The sequence below is a fragment of the Hylobates moloch genome, unplaced genomic scaffold, assembly GCF_009828535.3.
Source record: "Hylobates moloch isolate HMO894 unplaced genomic scaffold, HMol_V3 SCAFFOLD_13, whole genome shotgun sequence".
NCBI classification, from domain to species: domain Eukaryota; kingdom Metazoa; phylum Chordata; class Mammalia; order Primates; family Hylobatidae; genus Hylobates; species Hylobates moloch.
Genome location: NW_026652288.1, coordinates 27,675,671 through 27,701,286, shown reverse-complemented (window position 1 = coordinate 27,701,286; position 25,616 = coordinate 27,675,671). Strand labels below are relative to the sequence as shown.

Sequence of the window (25,616 nt, the reverse complement as noted above, 5' to 3'; positions counted from 1 at the left end):
AAGAATTTCATAATATCCTTTGAGGGAGCTGAACATACCACAGGGTGTTGCAAAACAAAGGCTGAAAATCATTGTTTCAGAGGTTCTGTTAACTGATTTTATTTTTATCCCTCCAAATTTCTCTAAAACTAAATTTTTTTTCTACTTTTTAAAATTTTAATCTAAAGTGTATTTTCTAGTCCTGGAAAGCTGCAAGTCCCTTAAGGGATACAGAACCTTAAAGGAAATCCGTTCATCTAACAAACATGCATTGTATACCCCTACATACCAGGCACTCTTCAAATTACCAGGATACAGCAGTGAACAAATTCCACTCTCTCCTGAAGCTGCCAATCCAGTGAAAAGACAAGGATGACTCATTATCCCAGTTTGCCTGGGACTGCCCTTTTTTAACTCTGAATGTCCTGCATCCCAGAAAACCCCTCAGTCCAGGGCAAACCAAGGCCAGTTGGTCACCCTGGCAGAGACAGACACCAAACAAGCAAACAGAAATCATCAAATGATGATAAGTGCTTTGAAGAAAATAGACAATGACAAAGATGAAAGTGTACTGAAGAGAGTATTGCTATTTTGCATAGGGATGTCAGGGAAAGCCTCCCTGATATAATGACACTTCAAGAAAGGAGAGAACAAGCCATTCAGGTAAGTGGAGGAAGGGTTACAGGTAGAGTAATAAAAATGGTCAATAGCAAATGAAAAGGTCCTAAGGTGGGAGTGTGTTTAGAATGTCTGAGGAATGGCAAGGATGCCTCTGTGGCTGGAAAGGGCTGAGCAAGGAGCAAAAGAAGAAGTTCAAGTTAAAGAAGCAATTGGGTGACAGATATAGCATAACCTACCCATCACTTAACTTCTTCTAGATTATTTTAATCCCACAATTCCAACCTACAATAATTTTCCTTTTTTATTATAATGGAGACTGTCTTAATTTATTGAACATCCTCTCTTCTCACATCATATATTGTATGTGAAAAACAGTATTTAACTACTCCACAGCATTGCTTTTGTTTCAATTATTCCAACATTTAATTATATACTACCTGTATTTGCTTTTAGATATCTATATCTTACCTCCCTAAAATTTATTGATGGATTGATTGAGAGACAGGGTACTAGGATTAGAAGGCATGAGCCACTGCACCCAGCCACCTCCGTAAAATTTAGACCTCTTGAAGTCAAGTTCCATATTGAACAGTGTTCAATGCACAGTATGCAAGCATTAAGTACTAATGGATATGACTCTTTGTCTTTTGTTTATTTTTATGCTCAGAATAAAGAACTCTTACAACTGAACAATAAAAGACAATCCAATTTTTAAATAGGCAAAGCATCTGAATAGACATTTCTCCAAAGAATATATACAAATAGCCAATAGGCACATGAAAAGATGCTCAGTATCACTAGCCATCAAAAAAGCACAAATCAAAACCACAGTGCGATACCACTTCATTTGTGGTTATGAGATACCACTTCATACCCACTAGGATGGCTACAATAAAAAAGACATAATAGCAAGTGTTGCTGAGAATGTGGAGAAACTGAAACACTCATACACTGCTGGTAAGAATGTAAAATGCCACAGCTACTTTTGAAAACAGTTTGGTATTTCCTCAAAAAGTTAAACATAAGAGTTACCATTTGACCCTGCAATTCCATTCCTAGATATATATCCAAGAGAAATAAAAATATCCACACAACAGTAGTTACAATAGCTAAAACATGGCAACAACCTGTAAGTCCATCAACTGATGAATGGATAAATAAAATGCAGTATATGCATACAATGTAATCGTATTTGGCAATAAGAAAATAAAACAGTAATACATGCTTCATTGAAAACAATACGCTAAGTCAAAGACATCAGTAACAAAGGACAACATATTATATGATTCCATTTATATGTAATGTCCAGAATAGGCAAATCCATACAGACAAAATGCAGATAAGTTGCTACTTCGGGTGGTGGTGGATCAGGGTGGGAATATAGGGAAGTGACTGCTAATAAGTTTAAGGTTTCTTTTTGGGATTATGACAAGGTTCTAAATTTGTGGTGATAGATGCAAGTTGCACAATTCTGTGAACATACTAAAAACCATTGAATTACACACTTTAGGTGAATTGTATGGCATATAAACTGTCTCAATAAAGCTGTTACTTAAAAAAACTTTTGAACTGTCTCCAGAATGGAAAATACTTCACTGGAAATAATGTTAAGCAAAGGCAAACAGACTTCTGTTGGAAACATTACTATAAAAGATGGATTCAATCAGTGGTTCCCAGTAACAGTTCAGAGTAATCATAAAAATAGCCCAGAGAATTTAATAAGTGCTTGGGCTCCCCAAAGGATACAATTCAGTAGGTCCAGTAATCTGTATTTTTAAAAGGCTTTTCAATATATTTTAATGTACATCTAGAATTGGGAACCACTGAACCATTAATATCCTAACTCAATGATTTTATGAGAGTTTACCTTTGCTATCTATGAGATACCTCTCTATCTAGTATTTTCCATTTATCTTAAAATCTCAAGTTCCTTAATGGAACTCACCTCCCTAAATGAAGAGTCTTGAGTTTAGAAAGAGGTGGCCTCATTGGATGGATCACAGCACGTCACATATTCCTATTAACCTTATGTGTGTCCTTTACTTAAGCTACCTCAAATCCTTTTTTTTTCCAGAAACGATTTGATTTAAATAAATTGAATAAATAAAAGATTACATATATTACATATATTCTCTAAAACTACATTTCTCAAACTGAGACACACTGAAGAGTCATTTTTTCTCAAATATTTATAATTTAATATATTTTTGTTTTAAAAATACAGGTATGTTACAGAATCAAATATAAAATTTTCATTAATTTTTAAGGTAAAACCCAGAAACTTCAAAGAAATTCCACACTTGCCACAGGAACTACTTTAGACTACACTCCCAGGTTCTAAGGGTATATACTCAGGCCCTTCTGCAAGGCATACTTCAGGAAAAATCCAAGAAATCTAGACATTCTGTTTTCCACTCCATGGGTGATGAAATTTGTATTCCCTCTTCATTCAGAACCATATGTAGACTAGTCAGGTTATTAATGATTGTGCTCTGAGCACTTCAGGAAGGGGAAAAATGTCTGAACTGAATCCAAGAATTAAACCAAAATCTGTTAACAAGTGAGTGAAAAATCTTTCAGAGACAAGCTACACTCAGAGAAATATCTGCTGGGGATCAGGCCTTGTCGTTAACCTGTCTGGTGTTTTAATCAGACAACAATAACCATCAAGAGCAACCTCCAGAACTATTTGGACATCGCCCAGCTAGTGGAGGGTACACTCTGGTTGCTTATCTGGGCTTGCTCAGCCCACTGATCCATGAAGAAGCCCTGGGTAGTCTACCCAAGGCCATAGATGAACTATCACTAAAGAGAAGGTGTTCCCCTAGATTTGCAATCTTTCACTTAGATCTAGTGCTTTGATTTTTTGGCTATTCTTTTTCAGCTATTCTCTCAAAACATTTGTGACAACTTCACTCAGGGACTAAACATCTTAAGAGTGGTGTTATAATATCAGGTCTGACACAGAATTATATAAATCTAGGTCAATTTCCTCAATAATAAAATGGAAGAGTAGAATAAAATGAATCTTAAGATCCTTTCTAGTGTTTAAATTCTACACTTACACAATACTTGCCAAATATTAAAGATATGTGCTATGAATTTTAAATGCAATTTCAAAAAAAAGAAGTTGTAAACATGACTTTTTTATTCTTTCCATTAGGCTGTTTCTTCTTGCATCACCCTAGCTCAAAGCCCTTTCTCCCTCCACTGAATTTTTACAACCATCCTCAGTTCTGGTCTTCGATCTCTCCTTATTCCATTATATTGACCACACTGCTATTAGATGATTCTCCCTTCATCATTTCCTTCAATGGCTCCTAGCCCAGCATTCAATGTGCTCCACAGTCTTCTCCCAATTTACCTTTCTAACCTTGTCGATCCCTTCCTTATATTGACTTACATTTCAGCAAACCTGTCAGTGCCTTCTGAAATACATTAGACAAATCCCAGCTTCTTCCAATGTGCTTATGTCATTCCCCCAATGTGCTTATGTCATTCCCCCACCTGAAATACTCTTTGTCATACCTCCCACTTTTGTTCCATTCTTCAAGAATGAGTACAAGTCTCGCCTCAACTACAAAGCTTTTTCTGACCACCTTCTTTAAATTCCTGAGGCACTTAGCCTGGAATACATCTTTGGCATCCGGCATATGCTACCCTCTTCTGGGAAGATTTAATACAGAAGAAGTCTGTGGTGAAATCTCTGTGTCATTTTTTTTTTTTTTCCAGGTTTAAGACTCTCAGCTTTAATACGGGGTGAATATGTAACACACAGCATCTAAAGGGGCCATATTGAACTCAGACTTTTTTAATTAAAAAAAAATACAGCTCATGTTCAATTATTAGAAACTTCACCATGAATCCACCTTACTCTTGCCAACAATATTTTTACAGCTATGTTCTGATGTTTAAGACAATACTTTAAGTTTGGGTTACTACTTCCTGTTTAATACCTTTAAAGGGTGGAAGCGGGGCAAGAGTTCAAAGTCAGTCATCAAAACTTTTAATTATAAAACCTGAACGAGACAAAAAATTTCCAGAAAACAAAACTAAGAGTATAGTTTTGAACAACAATAAAACCTCTTCTAGTATAGGTATCATACCAAACTCAAATTTGAGAAGAAATAAAAAGAGACATGTTGTCTGGTCAGAACCATTTAAACAAAATCGCATGTGTATTTCTCCATCTACCATGCAAAACACACAACTTTTTTAGTAAGTACATATGCTTACTAAAGCATATGTGCTCCAACAAGTACCACCACCCTTTCCCTAATGGTGAATATTTCTGCTTTAATTCCAGAAACATTTTATTTCAACTACAAAGTTTCTGGTGTTGCTTGATAAAGAACACTTAATCTGGTCTTTACGCTTCTGATAACAATACTGAGATACTGAGATAATGCGGATACAAGTCCAAATTTGCCACTTTCACTTCTATATAAAAACGGCTTTTTGAAGAGCCAAGAAACACTCTCCTAACGAGCCCTGTAATGAAGTGTTAGTAAACATTAGAAAATTGATTGCAGGCATGAAATATTACGTTAAAACAAACAAAATATTTTCAACATGTCTCTTTAAACTGAAGTAAAAATATTTCAACCAATATGCTAGAGACTTTCATTAATTCGAAATACCCTGAAACTAAACAGCAATGAAAAAAGCCTCTTATTTAACTACTGTGGCACATAAAGAGTTCCATCTATTTCACAGGACAGAGAAAAGAGGGGTGGGAAAAAAATGCAGATGTGTGATAAATCTATCTGTTAAGCAAATGCTGAAAGCCAATTTTGTTTTCCTTTCACCAAAGAAAGATCATTCAAGCAAGTCTGCAGTACTCACCTGCAAAGCTGAGGGGTCTGGCAGGAATTCAGCATCTTCCCCAAAGATAAAATCGGGAGGCAGTTCTGGGTATTGGGCATTGAAAATGATATCCCCTGAAATAAAAGAAAATGACAGGTCCTTTTTATTTGCTTTCTAAGTATGAATATTCTGAAGACTGTATCAGAAAAACTTCTAAAAGAAATTTACTCAAATCAAAACCACAATGAGATACCATCTCACACCAGTTAGAATGCTGATCATTAAAAAGTCAGGAAACAACAGGTGCTGGAGAGGATGTGAAGAAATAGGAACACTTTTACACTGTTGGTGGGACTGTAAACTAGTTCAACCATTGTGGAAGTCAGTGTGGCGATTCCTCAGGGATCTAGAACTAGAAATACCATTTGACCCAGCCATCCCATTACTGGATATATACCCAAAGGACTATAAATCATGCTGCTATAAAGACTCATGCACACGCATGTTTATTGCGGCACTATTCACAATAGCAAAGAGTTGGAACCAACCCAAATGTCCAACAACGATAGACTGGATTAAGAAAATGTGGCACATATACACCATGGAATACTATGCAGCCATAAAAAATGATGAGTTCATGTCCTTTGTAGGGACATGGATGAAACTGGAAAACATCATACTCAGTAAACTATCACAAGGACAAAAAACCAAACACCGCATGTTCTCACTCATAGGTGGGAATTGAACAATGAGAACTCATGGACACAGGAAGGGGAACATCACACTCTGGGGACTGTTGTGGGGTGGGGGGAGGGGGGAGGGACAGCGTTAGGAGATATACCTAATGCTAAGTGACGAGTTAATGGGTGCAGCAAAACAACAAGGCACATGGATACATATGTAACAAACCTGCACATTGTGCACATGTACCCTAAAACCTAAAGTATAATAATAAAATTTTAAAAAAGAAATTTACATTAGTTTAAGAAAAACATTTGAAAAGCACTTTCCAGATGATTAATTCTTCAAATAAACTGATATCTTTTTTTTTTTTTTTTGAGACAAGATCTCACTTTGTCATCCAGACTGGAGTGCAATGGTGTCATCTTGACTCACTGCAGCCTCGACCTCCCAGGCTCAAGCAATTCTCCCATCTCAGCCCCCCGAGGAGCTGAGACTACAGGAACATGCCACCATGCCCAGCTAATTTTTGTATTTTTATTAGAGATAGGATTTCACCATGTTGTGCAGGCTGGTCTCAAACTCCTGAGCTCAAGCGATCAACCCACCTCAGCCACCCAAAGTGCTGGGATTATAGGTGTGAGCCACTATGCCAGGCCTGCTATCCTTTTTTAATTTAACATCCACAACAAGCAATCAAAAAAGCTTTATCACCAAGTACACTATGAATGTAAATATCCAAGGAGAAAAGTAGAAGCAGCCACATCCAAAATATGTGCTGATTATTTTTACAGGAAACATTACTGTCCAATCACTGCCTGCTAATTAATCAGTAAGCCTTTATGAAGACTGATTCTGTATAGACACAGTCCTTGCCTTGTAGAAATTAAACATACATACCTTTGGTATAATGGCAAGAACATCTGGCTTATAGTTCACAAAAACTTAGATTTATATCCACAAGGTCTCCTCATTATTTATTAGCTCAGTTGATCTTGAGCAAGTTTTAACTTCTTTAGACCTCAGTTTCTTCATCAGTAAGAGGTAGATATAATAGTACTAATGTCACAGATTTATTGTGATGATTAAAAGAGATGGCATGCCTAGCAGTGTCCAGCATATAGTAAGTTCTCAACATGTGATAATGGAAGTATTACTGTTGTTTTGAAACATAAGACAAATTTACAAAGTCTCATTAGCAAATTTACATTGCAAGTTCTTCTACCTGTTTCTTTTCTGAATCCTTCTGTAGCTCCCTTTTTTTCCTCTGCTCATCCCAAGAATCAGCTCTTGTCATTATGCTAATACTAACAAGTAGATTAGTTTATTGACAATCTAATACACATATTGAGTTGTAATGTATAAAAATATGTATACTTATGTACACGTACACCACCTCTGTACACATACATACATACAGCTTTATCAATCCAATCATTTTTACTGCTCAAACAGTATCTATAAAATTTTATCCAAATGTAAACATTTAAACTTCAGTCCTCATTTGAGCCCTTAAATATCTATGTACTAGGCATTTCAATGTCAAACTCAGCAAGTCTAAAACATGAAGATGACTCTCCTTTTCTCACTCCTCTCGTTCCCTGATTCCATGCTAAAACTTCAGTGTCATCTTCAACCTTTCATACGCCCTGTATACTCTTAGAAAACAAGTCATCTCAATTTTTCCTCCAAAATGTCACTCATATGGATTTTTCCTACTGTTTTTTTTTTTTTTTTTTTGAGACGGAGTCTCGCTCTGTCACCCAGGCTGGAGTGCAGTGGCGCGATCTCGGCTCACTGCAACCTCCGCCTCCCAGGTTCACGACATTCTCCTGCCTCAGCCTCTCCGAGTAGCTGGGACTACAGGCGCCCGCCACCACGCCCGGCTAATTTTTTGTATTTTTAGTAGAGACGGGGTTTCACCGTGGTCTCGATCTCCTGACCTCGTGATCCGCCCGCCTCGGCCTCCCAAAGTGCTGGGATTACAAGCGTGAGCCACCGCGCCCGGCCGGATTTTTCCTACTGTTAACAGCCCCTTCCAGGCCCAGATCACCTAGTCCATACATTCACTCATCCACCGAATAAATATTTGAATTTTGCCATAGGCCCTATGATAGGCATTAAAGATCAAACAAACAAAAAAACCCTGCTATTAAAAGCTGACAGACTAAAGAAACTCAATCATTATCATACCTTTTAAAATGGTCTCCTAATACTAGCTGCCCTCCAGTCCATAATACATATTATCACCAAGTAAATATTCTTAATGTGCTATTTTGTCCCGAAACTTCCTAACTCAAGAAACTTAAATGAATCTCTAATATCAAATGGAGTAAAAGCAAACTTTTCAAACTGATATCCACCCTTCTCTTTATCTACAAGCCTGTCTTTTCTTCCAGTCAATATGATCTGCTCGATGCCCTCCAAATACTATGACACCAAATACTATAATATCTCTCTCCTTGCTCAGTTCTTACCATCCTTTATGAGCCCACTAAATTGTCTCTTGTATGAAGCCTACCCTAGTAAATCCAGAACACACAGATCATTGTTACTTCTGAAATTAAAATCCTGACTAGTTACGCCAATCACTTGAGTATTTAGTTGTAAGTAGACTTATATTGTTTTATTGCCCTATTGACTTTAAAAAATCATAATAAACACAAGCTACCTGTGAGATATTGTGACACGCTGTGTCAATACAAATATATTTATTCTCAAGGAGCTCATGTTTAGTGAGGGATATAAGACATAGAACCAGAACCACAAATACACAGCGGTACAAGGTGAGTACATATAATTGATCTTCCTAATTAAATTGTAAGCATCCAGAGAACAGACATGTTTTTATACTTATTTAATGTTTCTGACAGGGCAGAGTATAGCACAAATAGAATATATTCAATAAACACTCAATAAATTAAAGAAATTCTATTCTCCAAACTGAATGTCTAAGTGCTGAAAAAAATCTTCAATGAAGAATAAGGCATAGCAACAAACATATGAAAAAATGCTCAACATCACTCATTATCAGAGAAATGCAAATCAAAACCACAATACGATTACCACCTTACTCATGCAAGAATGGCCATAATAAAAAAATATTAATAATAGATGTTGGCGGGGATGTGGTGAAAGGGGACACTTTTACACTGCTGGTGGGAATGTAAACTCATACAACCGCTATGGAAAACAGTGTGGAGATTCCTTAAAGAACTAAAAGAAATACCATTTGATCCACAATCCCACCACTGGGTATCTACCTGGAGGAAAAGGAGTCATTATATAAAAAAGATACTTGCACACGCATGTTTATAGCAGCGCAATTCACAATTGCAAAACTATGGAACCAGCCCAAATGCCCATCAGTCAACAAGTGGATAAAGAAATTGTAGTTACAACACACACACACACACACCCATCATGGAATACTACTCAGCCATAAAAAGAAACAAAATAATGACATTTGCAGCAACCTGGATGGAATTGGAGACCATTATTCTAAGTGAAGTAACTCAGGAATGGAAAACCAAACATTGTATGTTCTCACACATAAGTGGGAGCTAAGCTCTGAAGACGCCAAGGCATAAGAATGACATAATGGACTTTGGGGACTCGAGGGAAAGGGTGGGTGAAGGTGAGGGATAAAAGACTACATATTGAGTACAGTCTATACTGCTCTGGTGATGGATGCACCTAAATCTCAGAAATCACTGCTAAAGAACTTATTCATGTAACCAAACACCACCTGTTCCCCAAAAACCTACTGGAATAAAAAATACAAATAAAATAAAATGTGAGAAATGCAACACACAAAAAAGACTAAAAATAAAATATATTTTTATTTAAAAAACGAAGAAGAAGGCATAGCAAAGTCACTCCTGGAGCTTTCTGCAGGGAAGAAATTTAAACAAGAAAATGTGTCCTTCAGAAGACAGGTATAAAATTAAATTATCAAAAGTAGTACAACCACCACCTCTCACCCTACCCACTATCATCATCTCAGATGATCAACTGTATTTATGATAAGTTATAAAATTCAAACGTGCTAACTATAAGGCATTAACTCAAGCCTTGGCTAAAAAGCACAAGTAGAGATAATATGAATGTCCTGATTATTCATTCTTTCAAATATACACAGCAAGCATATTCTTTAGGAAGGAACATACTTTAGAGATGTGTTTTTAAAAGTCCTATAGTTGGCTTACTTTAGTTACTTTAGGAAAAAAATCAAAAAGTTAACAGAGCAAAGATATCAAAGTTTTGAAAAATACCAATCTAGGATCTATTGTCCCTTGACATTCTAAAAATAAATAACATGCCAAATTCCAATAAAAGAAATTTTATCACTTTTGCTACTATAGAAGAATGGCTGCATTTTCAAGTTCACAAAGGAACACTGTTAGTAATAAACATCTCCAAACTGGTAAACATTGAAAAAATCTACTTAAAGGAATATCCATTCTGGTTGATTCTATTTAACATTATACTGGAGGCTCTAGCAAGAACAATTTGGCAAAAAAAAAAAAAAAAAAAAAAAAAGATACAAAATGTATCTACATTGGAAAAAAGCAAAACTATCTCTATCCACAGATGACATAAATCTTGCATGTAAAAAATCCCAATGAATCCACACAAACAATGAGAACTAATAAACAGCTTCAGCAAGGTTGCAAGATACAAGATAAATGTACAAAAATTGACCACATTTATGTACAACAGTAATTAACGATCCAAAAACAATTTTTTAATTCCATTTACAATCAGATCAAAAAGAACAAAATACTTAGGAATAAACTTAACAAAAGAAGTACAAGAAATGTACACTAACAACTATACAACATTGTTGGAAGAAATTAAAGAAGGCCTAAATAAATGGAAAGACATCTCAAGTTTGTCAACTAGAAGACTTACTATTGTTAAAATGGCAACACAACCCAAGTTGATCTGTAGATCCCATGCAATCCCTATCAAAGCCCTAGCTGGACTCTTTGCAGAAATTGACAAGCCAATCCTAAAAGTCATATGAAAATGCAAGGGATCCAAATAGCCAAAGAAATATTTAAAAACAATTTGCAGGCCTTCTTAATTATAAAAGTTATTACAAGTCTACAGCAATGAAGACAGTGTGGTGCTGGAATATGGATAGGAATACAGATCAATGGAATAGAATTCAGAGTCCATAAATAAACCTTCAAATTTACGGCCAACTGATTTTTGACAAGGGTGCCAAGACAATTCAATGGGGCAAAAAAGTTCATCATCTCACACTCATTAGAAGAGCTACTATCAAACAAAAAAATAACAAGGGTGGGTGAGGACACGAAGAAATTGGAACCCCTTGGAAGTGCTGATGGGAATGTAAAATGGTACAGCCACTATAGAAAACACAGTGGTGATTCCACACCAAAAAATTAAAAATTAGCATATGATCCAGAAATCTACTTCTGGGAATATACCCTAAGTAACTAAAAGCAGATTATCAGAGATACTTGCACACACCTGTTCACGGCAACATGATTCACAACAGCCAAAGAGTAGAAGCAACCCAATTGTCCACAAACAGATGAATGGATAAACCAAATGTGACGTGTGTGTGTGTGTGTGTGTATACATATAATGAAATATTATTCAACCTTAAAAGGAGAAAAAATTTAAAACATGCTAAAACATGAATGAATATTGACGACATCAAGTAAAATAGTCACAAAAAGACAAATACTATAATGACTCCACTTATACGAAACACCTGAAGTAGTGTTTCATATAAGTACACTACTGAAGTGTACACTTAAAAAATGGTTAATATGGTAAATTTTGTTAAGTATATTTTATCCTAATTAAATGGGTTTTTTAAGCATCTTTTCAACAAATGGTGATGGGACAACTGGAAAGCCACAGGCAAAAGAATGAAGTTGGGCCCCTACCTCATATCATGCAAAAATTAACTCGAAATGAATCAAAGACCTAAGTGTAACAGCAAAAAACTACAAGATTCTTCAGGGAAACATAAGAATAAATCTTTATAATTTTGGGCTAGGCAATGCGTTCTCAGACATGAAACCAAAATCAAGCAACAACAACAAAAATAGATAAATTAAACTTGATCAAAATTGAAAATTTTGGCCTTCAAATGAGACTATCTAGAAAGTGAAGACAATCCACAGGGAGATAATTTTGCAAATCACATAGCTAATAAAGGACTTGTACCCAGAACAAAGAAATCTGATAATTCAACAATATAAAAGCAAATACCCCAATTTTAAAATGGGCAAAGGGTCTGAACAGATATTTCTCCAAGAAGATATACAAATGTCAAGTAAGTACATAGAAAGATGTTCAAGATCATTAGCGAACAGGGAAGTGCAATCAAAATCACAGTAAGATAGCTCTTAATTACCCACTTGGATGGCTATAATCAAAACGACATATAATAATAAGTTTTTATGAGAATATGAAGAAACTAGAACACTTATACACTGCTGGTGTGAATGCAAAATGGTGCAGTCACTTTTGAAAACAGTCTGGCAGTTCCTCAAGAGGTTAAACATAGAGCTACCATCTGACCCTACAAATCCACTTGTAGGTATACATATACCCAACAGAAGTGAAGACATGTCCACACAAAAACTTGCACATTGTTTGTACCAACATTATGCACAATAGCCAAAATGTGGAAACAACTAATGTCCGTCAACTGATGAATGAATAAATTGTGACATTATACATGTAATGGAATATTATTCAAATTTAAAAGAAAGTACTGATATAATGCTCCAATGTGGATAAACCTTGAAAACATTAAGCTAAGTGAAAAGAGCCAGACACAAAAGGCTACTTATTGTATTATTATTGTATGAATCTATTTATATGAAATGTCTAGAATATGAAAATTCATAGAGACAGAAAGTAGATTAATGGTTGCCAGACAATGGGGAACCGGAGAATGGGAAGCAACTGCTAACTAGTACAAGCTTTCTTTTTGTGATGATAAATATTTTCTGAAATTAGTGTTGATGATTGTACAATTTTGTGACTATATTTGTAAAAAGCCACTGAACTGTACACTTTAGAGGGTAAACTGCACGGTATGTAATTATATCTCAATAAAGCTGTTTTTATTTTTAATCTCATGCAAAAAATTGTCCCACTTTAAAGAAACCTGATCTTAAATAAATTACAAAGTGTTTACTGAATAGTTGTGGCACAGTTACTTTTTATAAATAAAATCGTATTAAAAATGCAATGTGAAGAGTTTCTGCATTTAAAAGAACTCTGCAATGAGCCATTTATGAAAGTAAAGAATGCTTTTTAAGATAAATACTTGCAAAGATCTTTATTGTTAAGGAACTTTGCAAAATGTGTCTTTTTAATGGACACGACTGGATAATGTTAAAGACAGACTTTTTAAATTTTTAACTATTATAGATATATAACGTTGTACTTATTTATGGGGTACATGTGATATTTTGATACAAGCACATAATGTATAAAAATCAAATTAAGGAAATGGAGATATCCATCACCCCAAGCACTTATCATTTCTTTGTGTTAAGAAAATTCCAGGCCAGGCGCGGTGGCTCATGCCTATAATCCCAGCACTTTGGGAGGCCGAGGCGGGCGGATCACGAGGTCAGGAGATCGAGACCATCCTGGCTAACACAGTGAAACCCCGTCTCTACTAAAAATACAAAAAATTAGCCGGGTGAGGTGGCGGGCGCCTGTAGTCCCAGCTACTCAGGAGGCTGAGGCAGGAGAATGGCGTGAACCCCGGGGGGCGGAGCCTGCAGTGAGCCGAGATCGAGCCATTGCACTCCAGCCTGGGCGACAGCAAGACTCTGTCTCAAAAAAAAAAAAAAGAAAAGAAAAAGAAAATTCCAATTCCACTCTTTATTTTGAAATACACAATAAATTATTGTTAACTATACTCACCCTGTTGTGCTGCCAAACACTAGATCTTATTACTTCTATAGCTGATTTTTCAATATATTTTAAGGCAACCAACAAGTATTTGAATATACAATAAAGTTGTTTTTTTTTTTTTTAAGGAAAAGATATGTACTAAAAGGGGAGGGAGTTTACTACATTATATATAATAAAAACATTATATAAATATTTTTCAAAACATTATATAAATATTTTTCAAAACAAAGAAGTGACTTAAAATAGCTTTCAGAATCTCACATAGTTATGTTCCAGAATTTCTCAGGCTCCTACCTTCAACCTCAGAAAACTCTGAAACACTTTGCCTCAATACTGTACAGCCTCTTTGAAATAAACTGTGGCATTGTTCTCTTGCTATGGAGAACAGTCAGTAAATCAGTCAAGAACATTTATTAAAAACCCACAATGCACAGATGTGCATACTGGACACCTGGGGAGTTATACAGGAAGTAGAAAACATAGTACCTGACCTCAAGGCAGAGACAGTAGAGAAAAGACCAACACAAATCATATAGAAGAGAAATAACATCACATTTCCTTTATTTCACCCTGGAGCAGATGATATGAACACAGAGTACAGATTACCTGGGCACTGCTTACTCCAACTTTTCATAAAATGGAAGAGTAGGCAGGAGAACAAAGAAATAAAAGCAGGATCAGAGGTGCTATAAGGTAAGGTTTAAAAAAAAAGGCAGAAGTGTTACAACCACCTAACAACAAAATAATAGTTTCAAGTCTTATTTTTCATTACTCCCTGCAACTTGCCAGGCTATAATAGTGGGAGCAATGGGGGCAGAAGTTTCTTCCTTTCAAAATGCACATCAACAGTGCTTCATAATATGACACATACATGAAATCACAGAAACGTTAAATACAAAGTATACTTTATTTACACGCTTGTGCCTTAGCAGCCGACAATTTTTAGAAGGTATCAGCACCATCTCAGGAAGGCCCACTTACCAGATATGCAGAGTGAACCATATGTCCTACTCCCTAATTACAGAAGGAACACAGCCTGTCCACAGGCTCCCTGCCTTATTCTTCACCAGTGAAATATTATTATACTATTTTGTCTATCAGTTTCAATAACTGCCAGGAAAACATAGTTTCTCAGAAACAATTCAATACTAATACAACTAATATAATCACTAATCATTAGAGAAATACATATCAAAACCACAATGAGATACCATCTCACATCAGTCAGAATGGCTATTATTAAAAAGTCAAAAAATAACAAATGCTGGTGAGGCTGCACAGAAAAGGAAATGCTTACACACTGTTGGTGGGAACATAAACTAGTTCAGCCACTATGGAAAGCAGTTTGGAGATTTCTCAAAGAACTTAAAATAGAGCTACTACTCAACCCTGCAATCCCATTACTGTGTATATACCTAAAAGAATATAAATCATTCTGTGAAAAAAACACATATACTCATATGTTCATTGCAGCACTATTCACAATAGCAAAGACTTGGAATCATCCTAGATGCCTATCAAGAGTGAATCTGATAAAGAAAACGTACAAAGGCCAGGCACAGTGGCTCACACCTGCAATCTCAGCACTTTGGGAGGCTGAGGCAGGTGGATCACCTGAGGTGAGGAGTTCGAGACCAGCCTGGTTAACATGGTGAAACCATGTCTCTACTAGACAAAAAATACAAAAATTGGCTGGGCATGGTGGTGCATGCCTGTAGTCTCAGCTACTTGGGAGGCTGAGGCAGGAGAATTGCTTGAATCCAGGGGGTGGAGGTTGCAGTGAGCTGAGATTGTGCCGCTGCACTCCAGCCTGGGCAACAGAGCAAGACTCCATCTCAAAAAAAAGAAAAAAAGAAAATGTGGTACATATACACCATGGAATACTATACAGCCATAAAAAAGAATGAGATCGTGTCCTTTGCAGCAATATGGGTGTAGCTGGAGGCTATTATTCTACCAAACTAACCAGGAACAGAAAACCAAATACCACATGTTCTCACTTATAAGTGGAAGCTAAACGTTGGAGTATACATGGACACAAAGAGGAGAATAATAGACACTGGGGCCTACTTGAGGATGGAGAGTAAGAGGAGGGTGATGGTCAAAAACCTACCAATCAGGTACTTTGCTCACTATCTAGGTGACTAAATCTTTTGTACACCAAACCCCAGTGATACGCAATTTACTCACGTAACAAACCTGCACATGTACCCCCAGAACCTAAAATGAAAGTTGAAAAAGAAAAAAGAAAAAGAAAGGTAAATGACTGGTTTTCTGCCAATGATAGATTATTCTTATCAGTTGCTGCATTAAATGATTACTTACCGAAACTCTAAGTATGGAAGTGAGAGTCAGACAAGAACTTTGTGGAAACGCCAGTTTGAAGGAGATAGTCTCAATAAAAAGTAAGTTCAAGCAATAGAGTTTGTGTCTGTCCATTTTTGCATCACTATAAAGAAATAACCGAGGACTGGATAATTTATTTAAAAAAGAGGTTTAATTGGCTCACAGTTCTGCAGGCTGTACAGGAAGCATGGTGCCAGCATCTGCTTCTGGCAAAGACCTCAGCAAGCTTACAATCATGGCAGGAGGTGAAGGGAGAGCAGGCACATCACATGGCGAGAGTGGCAGTGAGAGCAAGAGGAGGTGCCACGCTCTTTTAAACAACCAGATCTCACATGAAGTCAGAGCAAGAACTCATTCATTATCACAAGGACAGTACCACACCATTCATGAGGGATCCACCCCCATGACCCAAACACTTCCCACTAGGCTCACCTCCAACACTGGAGGTCACATGATGATATTTGGAGGTGACATACATCCAAACCATTTCAGAGCTTTACGAAAGACTTTGGAGAGGTGACTCATTTCCAAGAGTTAGCTCTAACCCTTAGTGTGTCCTTACACTGAAATTTAATATCTCTCTGAAAATTCCATTTGCTGGTTCTGAGAACTTTATGGGACAAGTTTAATTTCTCTGCAATATCACAGCCCTTCAATTATTTGAAGGCAGTTCTTGTGACCTATCTTTCAACCCCACTAGGAGTCAACTCTTAGACAGGCTTACTATCCCAGTCTCCTTCACTATTCCTCATCTGACTTGTTTCAATTTCCTTTATCATTTGGCTCTCTCCTCTCTGAATATGTACCAGTTTGTCTATAGCTCTCTTAGAGGATAACACCCAGATCTCAAGATCAGATTCTAGGTGTGTTCTAAAGAGCATAGAAACAAATAAGAAAATCCATGCCTTAATTTATGTATTAAACTTCTATTGATAAATGGCATTGCAAGTTAAAATAGCTTTTTTGACAGCCTCATCAGTAGTGACTCCTATTATGCTTCTTATTAACCAAAAGCCCTAACATTTTTATGTATTTACCTCTGCTAAGCTACATATCCTCTTCTTAACTAGGACAACTAAATTTTTGAATCCATTTTGAAATTTTAAATTTATCTGTATTATATTTCGATATCGCTAGATTTACCTATTTAAAGTCCATCATGATATTCTTAGATTCTACTCAATTTTGGATTGGCACTCCTAACTTAAAATTATAAACATACTGGCTAGGCATCCTCCTGGAAACCTCCCTTTATGGCAATTTATAAACAATAAACAATCTTGGGTGCAATAATTTAAACAATAATATCTAACCAATAATAATATGAACTTAAACATTCATCACAAGTTTGTCAAGGAACTTGTCAACTGCCTCAGCAATGTAGGCTGTTGTGCCTACAAATGCAAGGATACCACTAATTATTCCATTGCACAGCATTATTTTCATCTTGAGTGGTAGAGTTTAATTTCCAATATCAAGGAAAAAGACTCTAAGGAATTATTACATCTGACAGTTGGCATATTTACATGAATTAGGCTCTCAAAAAAAAATCTGTAGAACAAAGGACGGAAGTAGGGGGCAGAGGCTAAACTTAGGCCATTTAAATTTGCCTCCTCTTCTTAGAAGACTTCCTTCTGCCATATCCCTCTCCTAGACTTCAGACCACACCTAATCCTTCTTTGCACTTCTAATATCTGAAGCAGTGCTATGTAATAGAAATAATAATGCAAGCCACATACATAATTTTAAACTTATCAGTAGCCACATTCAAACAGTAAAAAGAAAAAAGGTGACATAAAAATTATAAACTATTTTTTAACTTTATACACAGTAAAATTCATCTTTTTCTGTACAGCTATAAGAGTTGTATAACATGCAGAGATTTGTGTAAACACCACCAAAATTAGGATACAGAACAATTCTATCACTCTCCAATACGTCTTCATGCTATCCCTGTGTATTTAAATGTTCCGACCATTCCTTATTCCTGGAAACCTCTGACCTGCTCTTGGCCCCTTCAGTTTTGCATTTTCCAGAATGCCATACAATGGAATCATGTAGTATGTAACCTTTTAAGACCAGCTTCTTCTTTCACTTAGCATAAGGCATTTGAGACCCAAATTGCTGCATGTATCAATAGCTTGCTCCTTTTTATAGCCTACTAATACATTCCATTGTACAGATGTACCATAGTTTGTATATCCATCTACCCAATGAAAGACATGTAGGTGATTTCCAGTTTGTGATGATTATGAATGATGGTGCTACAAACATATATGTACATGTTTTGCGTGAATGTACATTTATCATTTCTAGATAAATGTTTAAGACCGGATTGCTAGGTCATATGATGAAGTGTATCTTTAACCATAAAACAAACTGCCAACCTTTTCTCCTGAGTGGCTATTACATTTAGCATTCAAACCAACCATGCATGAGAGTTCCAGCTGCTACACACTCGTGCCAACATTTAATATGGTCAATTTTGTTATTATTGTCATTGATTTTAGTCATTCTAACAGGTACATCATGGCATCTCATAATGATTTTAATCTGCATTTTCCTAATGACTAATAAAGTTGAGCATCTTTTCAAGTGTTTATTTGCTATCTGTATATATTCTTTGGTGGAGTATCTGTTCAAATCTGTTCCCCATTTTTTTATTGTTGTTGGTTTTCTTAATGTTGACTTTTGAAAGCTACATATTCTTGAAATTTGTTCTCTGTTAGATAAATGATTTGCAAATATTTTCTCTTACTACTTCTTGTCCTCCTCTTAACAGTCTCTTCAGCAGAGCAAGAGTTTCAAGCTTCAGTGAAATCCAATTTATCAACTTTTTTCTTTCATGGATTATGTTTCTAATGTTGTATCTAACTCAATGCCCAGCCCAAGTCACAAAGCCTTCCTTCTATGGTTACTTCTTGGATTTTTATGGTTTGAAATTTTCCATTTAAGAATGTGATTCACCAATTTTTGAACATGGTTTGAAATATAAGTCAAGGTCCTTTTTTTTGCATGTAGATGTCTACTTGCTGAGAAGACTCCTTTTGCCATTGAAGTGCCTTTGCATTTTTGTGGGAAATCATTGACCATATTTATGTGGATCTATTATTGGACTCTCTATTTTGTTCTATTGATCTATGGCTCTTCTTTTGCCAATATCACACTGCCTTGATAGTAAGTCTTCAAACTGAGTAGTCTGACTCCTCCATTTTTATTGTTCTTTTTCAAAATTGTTTTAGCTATTTTAATTCTTTTCCTTCCCATATAAATTTTAAAATCATCTTGTCAATATCTACCCAATCCTGCTGGGATTTTGATGGGGATTACACTAAATACTGTACATTAATTTAGGGAAAATTGACTTAGGAAACTAATTAAAACTAATAAGGGGAAACATCTTAACTATGTTGAGTCTTCCCATCCATGAATATATTATATATCTCTGCATTTATTGAGGTCTTCTTCATTTCCTTTAGCTACATATAGATACTGAACATACCTTATTGGATTTATAACTAAGCATTTTTTTGGCAGGAAGGTATTATAATTGGTATTATTTTTTAACTTTCTGTTTCTGATTGTTCATTGCTAGTATAAAGAAATATGATTGGTTTTCCTATGCTGATCTTATATCCTGTAACCTTAAAAAACTCATAAGTTCTAGGATTTTTTGAATATGCCTTGGGATTTTCTACATAGACAATCAGATTATACGCAAATTAGGTGGATTTATCTCTTCCTTTCCAATCCATATGCCTTTTATTTCTTTTTCTTGACCTCCTGCAACTTCCAGTACTATGTTATATAGGATTTGGGAAAGTGAACATCTTTGCCTCATTCTCAGTCTTAGAAGAAAAGCATTCAGTCTTTCACCACGTATGATATTACGCTGTAGGTTCTGTGTAGATGTCCTTTATAAGTTTGAGGCTGAGGAAATTCCCTTTTATTCCTATTCAGCTAAGAGTTTTTATAATGAACAGACTTTAAATTTTAGTTTTTTCTGCATCCATTGATATGATCATATGGTTTATCTTGTATTAGTCTGTTAATATGGAGACTTGCATAGATTGATTTTCAAATGTTGAACTTGGCTTTCATTCCCAGAATAAAACCTGCTTGATTATGATACATTATTTTACTTGTATACATATATAGATAATGTATGTGATATACATATATGTATGCATTTTATATATGTTGCTAAATTCAATTTGCTACTTTTTTTCAAAAGTTTTACTTCTTTGTTCAAATGAGGGATACTGGCCTATAGTTTGTTTGTTTGTTTTCTTCTACTTTATTTGACTGATTTTGATATCAGAAAAATGTCAGCCTCATAAAATAAGAGAGAAACTGTTGTATCCTTTTCAATTTCTGGATGATACTGCATAAAATTGGTGATTTTTTGTCTTGAATGTTTGGTAGAATTCACCCGAGATAATCCGGGTCTGGCATTTCATTTGTGAAAGATTGTTTTTTTAACTACAAATTCAATTTCTTTAACAGATATAGGATTAATCAGATAATCTATTTCTTTCTGAGTGAATTTTGATAGTTTATTTCTTTCAAGGAATGTGTTCATTTCACTTATTGCCAAATGCATTGGCATAAAGTTAGGTTCAGAGTGAAAGCACTAAACCATCTTCTGTGGACTTGATTCATCAGAATAGTTTTCAAAGCCTTTAAACGCTACTCTGGTTTTCCCAAAGTGCGCACCACCCACAGGCTAGTCTAGGCACTGTTCTATGCTGTAGCTTAGTTCTCAAAGACTTTGCTATATTGATTCTGTCTGGATCCACGTGTGAAGCTCAAGGATAAGCCTGAGACTTCATACACAGATTAAAGGATCCTTTTCTCCAGCCCCTCTTCTCTGTGACTTCCCCCGTACTCTGCCTCCCAGTGGCACCTTTTCCTGGTACTCTGGCTTGAAACTGGGAGTTTTTCCCTCCCCATGTTTTTATGTACTTTCCATTACTGTGTCAATCTGGAGAAGAAACTCCAAAAGAAAAGAGTCTAAGAGGCTACTGCAAGAGTCCTGTTTCATCACTAGAGCTTGCCTGCCTTAGGGACAGAAGGGTTGGTGGGAAAAAAAAAAAAAGATTACATCCTGAAGGGTGCCCCTTTCTATGTCTTTGACCTGGGAGAGGGTTTTCACTGGAGAATTTTCTGTCCTTGCCCAGTGCATAGTGCCAGGGTCCAGGATGTCCTAGGATCCAAATCAGGAGATATGGAAAGAAAAGATAAACAAATTTTTTTAAACACAAGAAAATGACCTCCATATGGGTTAATTTTTGAGTTTTTATTTCTTCTTAGTATGTCTGATAATTACTTTTCAGAGTCCTCAAGCAGTTCCTATATGTATTCTTTAGGTACTATAGTTTTAAATTATAACCAATGAGAGAGCTAGGGTGCAGTGTTTACTTATTTTTACCAAGAACTGGTAATTAAAGCTAATAATTATGACCAGGCGCGGTGGCTCATGACTGTAATCCTAGCACTTTGGGAGGCCGAGGCAGGCGGATCATCTGAGGTCAGGAGTTCAAAACCAGCCTGGCCAACATGGTGAAATCCTATCTCTATTAAAAAATACAAAAATCAGCCAGGTGTGGGGGTGCACGCCTGCAGTCCCAGCTACTCGGAAGGCTGAGACAGGAGAATCACTTGAACCTGGGAGGTGAAGGTTACAGCGAGTCGAGATCGAGCCACTGCACTCCAGCCTGATGACAGCACAAGACTCCATCAAAAAAAAAAAAAGCTAATAATTAAAATAATAATTAATAAATTAAAGTTATTTAACCTTTATATTTTATTTAGCCAAGATATACAAAATAATACCATTTCAACATGTCATCAATATAAAAATTATCAGTGAGATATTTTATATTTTTAAATATAACACTTCAGCATCTGATGTGTGTTTCACACAGCACATCTCAATTCAGACTAGCCACATTTCAAAGACTCCATCACCACACGTGGCTAGCAGCAACTATACTGGACAGCACAGATCTACAGGAAACACTGATTAGGAAAGAAGGAAACAAAGGGAATGAAGGGAAGGTAAGAAAGGTCACTTAATTTTCCATGACTATCTCCATGTAAAATGTCCTCCCTGCCTCATTAGATACCACATTCTGTTCCTTGGCAGTTATTACCCGTTGAAAAAAGTTCTTTCTTATATTGAAACAGAAAATATAGCTACAAATCACTTTTACCCACTAACACTAGTTCTACCCTAAGCATTATTCTATATGCTAGTCCCCAAACCATCTGCAGATGACTGTCAGGTCTTCTTTTAATCTTCTCTTCTCCAGGTTAAATATGCCTAGTTCTTTCAGTGGTTTATAATAAGACAATTTTCAGGAAATTAAGCTACATGATTCTTATGTATATCAGAGAGAATATACATGTTGTTGATTCTTAGAAAATTAGACTAATTCAGAAAGGGGTATTGTCCATCTTCAGATGTAATATGTTTTAAATGAACTTTTAACCTTGTATTTTTGTATACTTATTTCGGTGCATAAAATAACAATATTTTAAGCCAAATGCTATAAATTAGCATTACTTTATTGAGCAATAAATATTCTACTGAAGAAAATTTTAGTCTCAGTAATCTTCTAATGCATATTCATAAACTGTTTCATTACTGCAATTTGTTATCAACTCTTTTTTAATAACTACATGCAAGTGACACTATAAAAAAGAAAGTAAGCTTTTTCAACCTTTCTATGATTGTTGTAGTTTTAAAAAGTAGTTCAGAATTAAATATAATTTTAAAACAAATCAGTAATGATCCTTGTCATGAAATAGTAAAACGTTGAAAAAAAGATGGGAAAATTTAGAAAGTAAGCTTGATTTTTATATACCTATATACACACTCACACACCCTTGATTTAGGTGTAGCTCCTAGAACACTATGTATTTGCATTTATTTTTCTTTTAACGAAATATCATAGTGAGATGGATGTTGTAAAGTTGGTTTAAACATATAGAATGAGTAGCTTTGCATTTACTGATAAGAAAAAGAGACATTGCCATTTGGAGGAAACTATGAAAAACGCTAACATGTGAAGCAACAGGAAAAAAAAACAGTAATTAATTATTCTATACTTGAACAAGCTTAAGAAAAAGAGCATGTGACTGAAAAGATTTTGGTTAAACTGGCAGGATAGATCAATATGTTTTCTCATTCTCTAAAGATAAAATTTTCATTTATTAATTCATTCAATCCCTCAACAAATATTAAATATGTATATTATGTTAAGTACTGTCACTGACAGAAAAAGAGTTAGGAGATTCTGCCCCAATAAAGCTTGTAGTATTGATTCAAGATACTAAAAACACTGGGAAAAATGTTTTTTGGAACAGGATACAGTCCCAAAGTGTCACCTCACAGATCACTAATTCATTATAATTGAGAAAAGGTATCCTTATAATGAGAAAATCTGGTAGACATCAACTTAATTTAAACAAGTGGTCAAGCAGCAGCAACAATGGAAGAAACATATCATGGGCCTTGTGGTAACTGCACTGAGAAGTACATAACATCACTTATTTTAAAAGCTTGACAAATATGTTTAAACTGAATATAACCATGAAGAGAAAATCAGATAAACCAAATTGTGGGATATGTTACAAAACAACAGCCCCAGACTCTTCAAAATCATTAATCATTAATGTCATGAATAACCAAAAAGAAAAGGGTAAGAGAATTGCTCTAGATTAAAGAAAAAAATTTAAAACATTTTTAAGTGTGAGCAGTAAATATAATGCATGATCTTTCACTGGATCACAGATCTGGGGGAAAAAAAGCTAAAAGGATATTAATGGACAACTGGGTATATATAAATATGGACCACACATAAGATGCTACTGTAACCATGTTACATTTCTTGAGTATGATAGTGGCATTGAGATTCTATAGGAGAAAAATGTTATTTTCTTGGGAGATACGTAGTGAAGTACTTAGGGGTGAAGTATGAAAATATTTGCAACTTACTTTAAAATGACTCAAAGATTTAGAGATAGATACTGTAAACTATATATCTATATCAGCATACACATATACATTGAGTAGAGAGAGACTTTTAAAACATAGCAAAATGTTAACAACTGATAGATTAAATAAAGGGTTTACAGATGCTCATAGTACAATTTGTTCCAATTTTTAAAAGGCAGATGTTATCCTTTAAAATAACAATTTGAGAGAAAAATATAACACAAAATAAAAATGTATTAGCATCACAAGAAATGAATAAATAACACACCATGCAAATTCTGAAAATACAGGAATTAGTAAGGATCTAACAGATGACTTCATTGAAGAAGTGGCACTTGGACTGGGAATTAGACAATAAAACTCTAAAAAAGTTAAAAATACATTAATACATTCCTTTATAAAAAGTGAAAAAATATAGCATATAGATTATATGCCAAAAAAATTAAAGAATAAAAAGGATTTGGAAATGAGGATACAAAGAGAACATCACGAGCAAAAGCAGAGTAGCAAGAAACTCAGGGTGTACCTGAGAAGTGTAGCAGATGCCATGGTGACCCACCATACTTCCTTTGTCCTCCCACCCAGAGGTCACCTGCAGCTCTGAATTCCTGTAAAACAGAGTTTCTAAGCCATGGGACTATTGACATTTGGGGAAGGATAACTCTTTGCTGTAGGGGGCAACCATATCAATGCGGTATATTTAGCAGCATCCCTGGTCTCTACCCACTAGATGCTAGCCAGTAGCACTTTTTCCCTCCCCCAGTTGTCACTACCAAAAATGTCCACAGAATTTACCAAATGCTTCTTGGAGAGCAAAATAAACTTCTCCCCTCCCCTGAACCCCAACCTCAGTTTGAGAAAGAACCACTGCCAGAAATCGTGGCCATCCAGCTCCAGTAACTGCATCTGTCTGCATAAGGGCATTCTCTGGCCTAGAAGGTAGCTTGGCCAGTATATAAAAAGGCTGGACTACTTGGAAGTGAATGACACTAAGAATGAAGGATGAGGGTGGATGTGTAAACAACTTCCTTGCCCTTTCCTGGCACAACACTGAGGTGAGTTTCACATAGCTGGGAGGTTGTGAGTGAAATTTAACCCCACTTAACAACAGCAATAACCTACTCTTCAATGCACCCTATTTTGGCTTTTCTCCTTCTCTTTCTCTTCCCCACCCCCTCACTGTGCTTCCAGAGATCACCTCCTATATTAGTCCGTTTTCATGCTGCTGATAAAGACATACCCAAGATTGGGCAATATA

At 35.7% G+C, this 25,616-nt stretch overlaps 1 protein-coding gene across 10 annotated transcripts in view; it reads right to left on the bottom strand.

Annotated features, from left to right (window-relative positions):
- BABAM2 (BRISC and BRCA1 A complex member 2) overlaps positions 1-25,616 on the bottom strand; it is a 576,872-nt gene that overhangs the window by 351,029 nt on the left and 200,227 nt on the right. For all 10 annotated transcript variants that reach the window (XM_032172579.2, XM_032172582.2, XM_032172577.2 and 7 more), the window contains one exon: positions 5,446-5,540. In XM_032172579.2, the coding sequence (XP_032028470.1) occupies positions 5,446-5,540 (95 nt within the window). The remainder of the gene's footprint in view (positions 1-5,445; positions 5,541-25,616) is intronic.